This window comes from Myotis nattereri, assembly GCF_964212035.1.
Source record: "Myotis nattereri genome assembly, chromosome: 19".
Taxonomy (NCBI): domain Eukaryota; kingdom Metazoa; phylum Chordata; class Mammalia; order Chiroptera; family Vespertilionidae; genus Myotis; species Myotis nattereri.
In genome coordinates this window covers 21,819,788-21,830,027 of record NC_138095.1, presented here as the reverse complement: position 1 = coordinate 21,830,027, position 10,240 = coordinate 21,819,788, and the positions used below count along the sequence as shown (strand labels likewise).

General features: G+C 47.7%; 1 protein-coding gene across 1 annotated transcript in view; it reads left to right on the top strand.

Moving 5' to 3' along the window:
• Positions 1–314: 314 nt before the first annotated feature.
• The window catches only part of USP30 (ubiquitin specific peptidase 30), a gene marked incomplete at its 5' end in the record, with an annotated part of 19,383 nt that continues 9,457 nt past the window's right edge, over positions 315–10,240 (top strand). Inside the window, 6 exons of the mRNA XM_081114158.1 lie at positions 315–397; positions 3,982–4,091; positions 5,431–5,613; positions 7,531–7,634; positions 7,889–7,987; positions 8,512–8,557. Of these exons, the coding sequence (XP_080970284.1) occupies positions 315–397; positions 3,982–4,091; positions 5,431–5,613; positions 7,531–7,634; positions 7,889–7,987; positions 8,512–8,557 (625 nt within the window). The remainder of the gene's footprint in view (positions 398–3,981; positions 4,092–5,430; positions 5,614–7,530; positions 7,635–7,888; positions 7,988–8,511; positions 8,558–10,240) is intronic.

Genomic DNA, 10,240 nt, shown 5'->3' with positions numbered 1-10,240 from the left:
GGCAAAACCTGAAAACAAAGCGTTCTCCGGCCGAAGGGCTTCCTTAGTAACCGACGCCAGGGCCCATTGCTACCAAGGGGGGGGGGGGGGGGGGGGATAAAAACAGGATGTGGTCCGTCGACTTTTCCTCTCCGGGGGCGGATGTTTCCGGTCCTCTCGGGAGCCGGTCCTTCGGTATCCCTTCCCCTGAAGAGCTGAGACTTTAACCGCGGGTTCCGCCGCCCCAGGAGCCCTGGGAGACCTCTGTCCGTCAGCGGCGGGAGTGGCGGGGCCGGCGGGGGCGGCGGGGGCGGCGGGCCTTCCGCGCGGCCGCGATGCTGAGCTCCCGGGCCCGGGAGGCGATGAGCGCGGCCGACAGGGCCCTCCAGCGCTTCCTGCGGACCGGGGCGGCCGTCAGGTGAGCTTTGGGGGGCGGGGCGGCCGGAGCGGCCGGGTCCAGAGTCCCCAGCTCGGGCCTCCGGCGGCCTTTTCACGTCCTCGTCGGGGTCCCCAGGCCGGAGCGAGCATTCTAGAGGCTTCTGCGTCCTGCGGGGTTGCAGGCCCAGGCCCCGAGGCGGGAGGGGCGGCGGGCCTCCGGGGCCTCGGCAACGCCAATTCTGTCTGCACCCCGCAGTCCTACTAGCGCCCCCAGGTTTCACCAGTGCCCCACCCCAGCATGCCGGCGCCTCCTCCAGGCCTGTCACTGCCCCCATGCCGTCCCTGCCCTCCCTGCCAACCGCGGGCTTGGCAAGGCTTCAGATTCTCTCGGTGCCTCTCAGGCCTTCCAGGTCCCCCTAATCCTTTCAGGATCCCCCCAATCCTTATGGGTCCCCAGCCATGTCAGGCCCTGGCCCGCCAGGGCTCCCCAGCCTTGTCAAGCGCTCCAGCCCCGCATGGTTCCAATCCTGCAAAATGCGGGGGGGCCGGCCAGCGCGACCCCCGTCCCCTCCCCCATTCCTGTCAGTCCCCGTCTTGGGATCGCCTATTCGGTCTGGGTCCCCAATCTTATTAGGAACTCATTGTTTTTGCAAGGGGGTCCCTAAACCAGCCAGGACGCCTTTACCTGTTAAAGCTCCCAGGCCGGCTAAGGTCCTGCCAGGCTCCCCGCCCCCACCCCGCCCCAGTATCGTCCCCCATGGTCAGACCCCCTGTTTCCCTCCTCTTAGCCACCCTCCACGGGCTCCAGGCGTCAGAGCCGAGCCCTGTACCCCCAGTCCTGTCCCCGAATGACTGAGACCTGTTGTTCAGGTCAGCTTCCTGCCTCTGGAACGGGAGCAGCTCTAAAGAGCTTACAGTCGCAGGCTGGGAGCCATCGCCGGCTCTGCAGTGCCCCCCCTCCCCCCCCCACCCCCCCACCCTAGATGGGAAACGTGTCTTGAGTCGCCTTGCCTATGGCCCTGCAGCCGACCTGGGGGGAGAGGCCCGCGCTTTTCACTCCCAGGGCCCATACTCTCCTCCTGCTGCTGTCTTTTTGCAGAGCCATGGCATTTCCCGAGTTGGTTTGTCCCTGCCCTCCCTGCCAAGGACATGGGCAAGTTCTCTGTCCCACCCTTCCACACGCTGCGGCCCTTCCGTTTCCCTCCGGAGCCCTGTGGTGCCAAGCACAGGGTTGGCAGCCTGTCAGGCCCAAGTTCAGATCCACACGGTCTCACCCTCTTTGGCCAAGTTGGCTACGACTCTGAGTTTCCTCATCTATAAAGAAGGAGGTGATCCCGGAACCCAGCTCCGCAGGCTTGTTTTTGGGGGTGAGCTGAGATGATCACGGTGCCCGACGTAGAGGAGGCACCTGGAAATGTTAGTGTGTGAGAAGGGGCTTTGGCAGCCTGTGTGTTTGTGCTTTACCATTTCAGTGCCGGTCCGTGTTCATCTTCCCAGGCCCTTTGTGAACACTCCTGTTGTGTAAAAGCCAGCACAGCGGTGCCTTAAGAAACTTTAAGAATGACTTTCTTTTTTTCCTTTTTTTTTTTTAATATATTTTATTGATTTTTTACAGAGAGGAAGGGAGAGGGATAGAGAGTTAGAAACATCGATGAGAGAGAAACATCGATCAGCTGCCTCCTGCACACCTCCTACTGGGGATATGCCCGCAACCCAGGTACACGCCCTTGACCGGAATCGAACCTGGGACCTTTCAGTCCGCAGGCCGACGCTCTATCCACTGAGCCAAACCGGTTTCGGCAAGAATGACTTTCATAAATAAACTAAGGTTATAATCATTCTCCTAGCAGGCGACATTTACCCGTACTGTGACCCTGTGCATTCCCGCCTGTTTTTTGCTCACCAGAAGCCTGTGAGGTCGGTAGGGCTCATGAGTGTCCCCATCTTACAGATTGGGAAGCGGAAGCTTAGAAGGTGAAATGATGCCAAAGGGAGCAGCAGAGCCAGAGTCGGACCAGATTAATGTGACTCCACTTGCTTAACCTAGTTCTCTGCACCACGGACTCTGCGTGGGAAGACAAATATTTATTTTGAAACTCAGTGATCAGTTTTGCATCGTATCAGTTATAACAGTAGGAAAATGTAGGTAGTTGTAAGATAGAATTCCTAGGATCACCAGTAGCTGAGATCAAAACAACATTTACATGATTCAGATATTAAAATAAGGATATATTATACACATGTATATACATACACACATATCTAATATATATATATATATACGTATATACATATACATGCACACACACGCAAAGTGTATATTGCCCATATATGCATATACATATATGGTTTGCTTTATTCTGTGGAAATGCATAACTTTGTATAAAAACAGTCTTAAATTGCTGGTGAAATTTCTACATGTGCAGTAAAAGAATAACTTCAGTGTCCAAGACAAACCTAAAATGAAGAATCTTTAATAAATACTTAACATCTTATTTACTATTGTGTGCCCCCTCTCCATTAGAACTCTAAATGACCCAGTTTCTATGTTTTCTCCAGCACACAACCATTCAGTGGCTATCATTGAGAACCTTCTACATGCCAAGAATGGTCTAGGCCAGGGGTCCTCAAACTACGGCCCGCGGGCCACATGCAAATACAAATATTGTATTTGTTCCCGTTTTGTTTTTTTACTTCAAAATAAGATATGTGCAGTGTGCATAGGAATTTGTTCATAGTTTTTTTTTTTTAAAAACTATAGTCCGGCCCTCCAACGGTCTGAGGGACAGTGAACTGGCCCCCTGTTTAAAAAGTTTGAGGACCCCTGATCTAGGCACTCGGGATGTGTCAGTGACTGAACAGACAAAGGGCCCTGCCCTCAGGAACTTTGCATTCCATTTCAGAGAGACAGACAATAAACAGTGCATAAGTGAATTTTCTATTAGAAGGTGAAAAGAAAAAGTCAAACTGGGTAAGAGGGACCAGGAGTGCAGCGTCTCATAGTTAGACGTGGAGGGGAAGTGAAGGAGGGAGCCACGCAGGGGTGTGGGGGGAGAGCTTAGGGAGAGGGAGCAGCAGTGCAAAGACCGGAGAGGTGGTGTGATGGGCAGTGTGCGGGGGAGTGAGGGCAGAGCAGGAAAACCCTGGCTTCTCCTCTCAGTGAGATTGGGCTGTTGGCAGGTTGTGCTCTGACTTAGTTGTAAATCCTCATGTCTAAATGTGCTGGTTTTCAAGACATAATCCTATGCTATATGTTACTTTAATTTGAAAATTAAGTATTTGGTGGGCCAGTGCGTTATTATTTTTTATTATTATTATTGATTTCAGAGAGGAAGGGAGAGGGAGAAGGAGAGAAAGAGATAGAAACGTCAATGATGAGAGAGAATCATAGATCGGCTGCCTCCTGCACGCCCCCTACTGGAGATGGAGCCTGCAGCCCAGGCATGTGCCCTGACGGAGAATCCAACCATGACCTCCTGGTTCTTAGGTTGATGCTCAACCACTGAGCCACACCGGCCAGGAGCCAGTGGATTATTTTGACGGAATGTTATTTCTTCATATATCTGTATACACACAGAATGTGTTTGTGATGAGGGAAGACAGTAAACTGATTTTCTCTCTTAGGTATAAAGTCATGAAGAACTGGGGTGTTATAGGTGGACTCGCCGCTGCTCTTGCAGCAGGAATATATGTTATTTGGGGTCCCATCACGGAAAGAAAGAAGCGTAGAAAAGGTAAGGCTTAGACTTGTCACCATGGTGTATAGGCTTGACCCAAACCCTTATTACCCCAAAACGGTACAAAAAGGGGAGGGCATTTTTGGTTCTCTTGTATCTCTAGTTTTTGAATAGTACTTTCTTTTAAGCAGAAGTTAATTTTTTTTATATATATATTTTATTGATTTTTTACAGAGAGGAAGGGAGAGAGATAGAGCGTTAGAAACATCGATGAGAGAGAAACATCGATCAGCCGCCTCCTGCACATCCCCCACTGGGGATATGCCCGCAACCGAGGTACATGCCCTTGACCGGAATCGAACCTGGGACCCTTCAGTCCGCAGGCCAACGCTCTATCCACTGAGCCAAACCGGTTTCGGCAGAAGTTAATTTTTTTTTTTTTGCATCATACCAGTTGTGATATTAGAAAATGTTGGTAGTTGAAAGAGAGAGTCCCTAGTATCACCGGTAGCTGAGATCAAAATAGAATTTACGTGCTCCAGATTTTATACCCTGCAGTAAAAGTGGCAGCATTGCTTTTTAGTATTAGAACTGACTAATTATATGACGCATTTGGGGTTTCACTGACTAGCTGGTAGTCACTACTAAATGCTTCAAGTTTCTTCGTGAACACAAACATCTGTTTCCTTATTTGTAAAAATGTGCCCTTTTGTAAATGTTGCTGTACTTCTGTTGATTAAAAGTCAGCTTCGAGGGGGGCAAATAGGTGTAGCAAAATGTTGATCTTCGTTAAACCTGAGAATGGTTATTAGAATTCGTTATATATCCTCTCTTCTCTTGGGCATGTTTGAGAACTTTCATAATAAAAAGTTGTTGTTTTTTTTTTTAAAATGTCAGCAGCAGAGGGAAATGTGCCAGATTTTGTTGGTCTCTTTGCAGAAAGACTGATCGGAATTGCTATAGTGTCTTTCCCACTGATTAGAAGAACACAGTCATTGTCCCAGGAGCAACAACAGAACAATTGTTTTCTTCTGTGCTGAGAAACATTGCTTTTTTACCAAAGGAGAGAGAGGATGAGGGAGGGAAAGAGAGGTTTTACTATGAGGTTTTGTACATCCAGTGTTAACCGAACTGTACCGGACTCCGTGGTGGGTTTCAGAAGTAACACAGACGGACGGGGGCCTGTCCATCTGTCGCTGCCGTCTCCTGAAGGAGCAGTGCTAGGACAGGGCTCAGCCTGGACCGAATGCCTGGCTGCGGATCTCCGTGGATGAGAACTTTCTCACGTTCAGATTTCAAATCCAAGGCCACGGTGCAGACACTGGGTCGCGAATGGGAGAGAACAAGGGAGTGGGTCCAAGGTGATGTGCTCTTCTCTTCCCCGCCCCACGTCTAGGGCTTGTGCCTGGCCTGGTGAACTTGGGGAACACCTGCTTCATGAACTCCCTGCTGCAAGGCCTGTCTGCCTGCCCCGCCTTCATCCGGTGGCTGGAGGAGTTCACCACGCAGTACACCGGGGATCAGAAGGAGCCCCCCCCACACCAGTATTTATCCCTGACACTGTTGCACCTCCTGAAAGGTATCTGGCTGGGCATCGAAGGGGGACGGTGGGCATTGTCAAAGCAGCAGCTCGGATGGCAGACAAAGGGTTAATAGCCTCAGTGCAGGAAAAGATCGTACAGGCCATTACGGGGAAAACCACGAAGAGCCCAGTAGATTCAAACAGCTACTTTAAAATCAAAATCAAATATATCACCAGCTATTCTAAAAATTATCAGTTGAGTAATAGATTTCTAGGGAAGAAGAAAACCCAGTGACATTACCATTTTGATTATCGAAGATTCTGGTTTTGAAAACATTAAAGGTTTTTTTTTTTGTTTTTTTTTAAAGTGTGTTAGCCTAGGAAGGAAGAAAAATAATACAAATTGTATTTCGATAGATAAAAAGTGTATCTAACAGACACTCAAACATGCATCCTAACTGACATAAAATAACAGCGAGGTACCCTGGGGTTTTTTTGTTTCTTTTTTCCTGTCAGCAAGGATTGAAAAACAAATCCTGGTCGTGACCAGCTGTTGGATGACATGTTCCTACACACTGTTGGGAGGGAGGGAGGGGAACTTTCAGGGGACGGTTTGGAGCTGCACAGTCATGGCTTGCCGAATGTTCCACACCATTGGCCTTAGCAATGCCTTGTCTGGAAGCCTGGCTCAAGGAAACAGTTAGAAATGTGGACTGTGATTTACACCAGCCTGAGTGGGGTGGGAGGGGGTGGGAATGGCTGGACTCTGGCCCTGAGCCCGGAGAGTCACGATATACATGGGATTTTAAGAAGTCACTTACCTAACTTCATTTTTTTTTAAAAAAAATATATTTTTGTTGATTTCAGAGAGGAAGGGAAAGGAAGAGAGAGATAGAAACATCAATGATGAGAGAGAATCATTGATGGGCTGCTCCCTGCACACCCCACACTGGGGATCGAGCCCACAACCCAGGCATCATGGTCCTGACAGGGAATCGAACCATGACTTCCCGGTTTATAGGTCGATGCTCAACCACTGAGCCATGCAAGCCGGGCTCTAACTTCATTTTTAAATACAGAACTTCATTTGACTGCAGAACTGTCCTTCCTCCTACCTACCACATTGACATCTGTTAACATCCTGAGGACATTCAACAGAACGCAGTTTGGGAGCTGCTGGTGTATGCACAAAGATCTCCAACACCTAGTTATAAGCGGGGGAAAGGAGAGAGTATGCGTGTCCCTTGGTAGAATGATTAAGCAATCCATGAGTAGTACGTAGCCATTCAAATTATCTTTATGAAGTCTTGTTTTTCCTAATTTGGGAGAGGATATAAGCTATAATATTAAGTTTAAAAGAGCAGGATACAGAATATGATATGCCCTAGCCAGTTTGGCTCAGTGGATAGAAGGTCAGCCAGCAGACCATAGGGTCCCGGGTTCGATTCTGGTCAAGGGCATGTACTGTGGTTGCAGGCTCCTCCCTGGCCCAGGCCCTGGTCAGGGCGCATGCAGGAGGCAACCAGTGTGTTTCTCTCACATTGATGTTTCTCTCTGTCTTTCCCTCCCTCTTCCACTCTCCCTAAAAATCAATGGAAAAATATCCTTGGATGAGGATTAACAACAACAAAAAGACAATAGATTAATTTCAGGTGTACAGCATAGTGGTCAGACGTTTCTGTAACTTACCCTGGTAAGTCTAGTAACCCAGATGCTACACATAGTTATTATAATATTATTGATTATATTTCCTATGCTGTACCTCACATCCCTGTGACTATTCTGTAACTGCCAATTTGTACTTTTAATCCTTTTATATTTTCCATCCAACCTCCCAACCCCTCTCCCATCTGGCAACCATCAGTTTGCTCTCTCTGAGTTTATTCCTTTGTGTTTTAGATTCTACATATAAGTGAAATCATATTTGTCTTCCACTGATGAATTTAATAAGTATGTTACCATTTTTGTTTCCAGCTCTATCCTGCCAAGAAGTTACTGATGATGAGGTCTTGGATGCAAGCTGCCTGTTGGACGTCTTAAGGATGTACAGATGGCAGATCTCTTCCTTTGAAGAGCAGGTGAACACAACATTCAAAACAGGTTTATTTAGAGACTCCTTCCCACTAGTGAGCTCTCCGGCTGGGGAGGGTCTTCATTGTGAAAATGTCCAGGACAGAACTGTTTCCGTTGAAGGAGCCGGGCCCTGAGAAGGTGGGAAGCAAGTCCCGTCCACATTAGCTGGAGGGGGCTGCCCAGTGGCCCGCACGGGGATGGTCGTGGGGCTGCCCTGGCCTCCTCGGGCCTCTCTGAAGGACGCTGTGCCCTTTGGCAGGATGCTCACGAGTTATTCCACGTCATTACCTCGTCACTGGAAGATGAGCGGGACCGCCAGCCCCGGGTCACACATTTGTTTGATGTGCATTCCCTGGAGGTAAACCATGAATATTTAATAGGTGTAGGGACTATAAGTATTATCTTTGTACAAGTTTAAACTCACAAGTCAGATTCAGTCACAGTCAGCAGTGGGGGTGGGGCGGGGAGAGGGTCTGAAACTGCATGCTTTGCAGGTGGTGACTTGGAAGACTTCAGAATGATTCGTGGCTGTAATTTGTGCTGCTTGAAAAAGGGAAAAATGCATTCCTCACCCCCCTTTATATACAGGGGAACACAGAGCCCTGGGAATGCCAAGTGAATCTTCATTTCCCTGAAACGTTATAAAAGTTAACCGGTAAAGGGGGGTAATGTTCGGAGAGAGGAAATGTGTTTTGATTGCATTGGATGAAGGAACAGGCACAGTAACCAACCAGAGAGGCTGATCAGGCTGCTTTTAGAAACCTTTGTGAGAAGTTGGTTTCGTGGTACAGTCAGCACAGAAACTTGTCAGATTAGGGAGTGGGCTGAGGGCGACAAAAGGGTTACAGTGGGGTCTTCAGGCTGTTTCTCTTTCCCTTGCAGCAGCAGCCGGAAGTCCCTCCCACACAGATCACCTGCCGCACAAGAGGTAGTCATTGCCCATTGAACTGCAGCACATAAGATGGGTACTTTCTAGATATGACAATCATTTGCTCATTTAAATTTTTTTTTCTGGTGCCACCTAATCCAGCTTGAACTGTGTGTATTCCCAAAGGAATTTGTGTTTTGGAGACAGCTTTAAATGGTTCCCTCTGTGAACATCTTGAATTATTCCTTCCCATCTTAGCCTGCTCAGTTTCCTCCAAATGGACTTATTTCAACTACAAGTGAGGGTTTTATTTTTACATTTTTAAAAAAATATATATTTTTATTGACTTCAGAGAGGAAGGGAGAGGGTGAGAGAGATAGAAAAACATCAATGGTGAGAGAGAATCATTGATCAGCTGCATCCTGCACACCCCCCTACTGAGAATTGAGCCTGCAGTCCTGGCTTGTTCCCCAACAAGGAATCAAACTGTGACCCCCTGGTTCGCAGGTTGACGCTCAACCACCGAGCCACACCAGCCGGGCTCTTTTTACCTTCCTGAAGTGACCCTGTGAGGAACTTCGTAAGCTGAAACTCATGTTCTCAGCATTTCCACTTTGGCCAGCTGACTACAGATGATCACAGTGCTCCTTAGAAGGAAATCGTTGTTTTCTTAAGACTTAAACTTATATAGATATTAAAAAAGAGACATCAATTATTTTGTGCATTAGTAGCAATAAGAATGATTACCTTTGGGATCATGCCTGGGTTGTGGGCTTGATCCCCAGTAGGAGGCATGTGGAGGCAGCTGATCAATGATTCTCTTTCATCATTGATGTTTCCATCTCCCTCTCCCTTCCTCTCTGAAATCAATAGAAATATATATATATTTTTAAAACCCACATGATTATCTCAGTGTCTGTGCATCCACCTGCAGTGGCTGAGCTGGTCCAGCCACGGCACGCCCCTGAGATTGGTGATAATGGGACAGTAATTATCCCCATTGTCAGCAAACTGAGGCTTGTAGAGATGATATGACATAGCTAATAAGCCCAGGGCAGCCGGACTCTAGGGCCTGTGTGTCTAACGAGCACATCACACTGTTTATTCCACTAACCCCCATTCTAGTTTTAAAGAGTGTCTTTCAGAATCTGCTGCTTCTGATGGTATTTCAGAAGGTTATCTTGCTTTGTGGAATGTTCACTTATGGTATCCTGTTGACATCTCAAACATTTTAAGCATATGTTTATGAAAAGACATCACTAACCACAAATTCCTTTCTAAAATGTGGCTGTACCCATTATACAGAAACCACATTTAAGGACCCGTATAAATTCTCCTGTGAAGGAAATGGCTTGTCTTTGTTATGTATATCAATAAGAAAAGCTATTTTTAATTTAATTTTCAAGGGTATTTCTTTCTAAACAGAGGATTGCTACCACATACTAAAAAGGAGGGTAGCCTGGCCCGCGTGGCTCAGTGGTTGAGCATTGATCTATGAACCAGGAGGTCATGGTTTGATTCCTGGTCAGGGCACATGCCCAGGTTACAGGCTCGATCCCCAGTAGGGGGCGTGAGGGAGGCAGCCAATCAGTGATTCTCTCTCATCATTGATGTTTCTATCTCTCCCTCTCCCTTCCTCTCTGAAATCAATTAAATATATTAAAATAATAATAATAATAACAATAATAAATAAAAATAAACAGATAAAAAGGAGGGTGAATTTTGAGGTTGGTACCAGAGGGC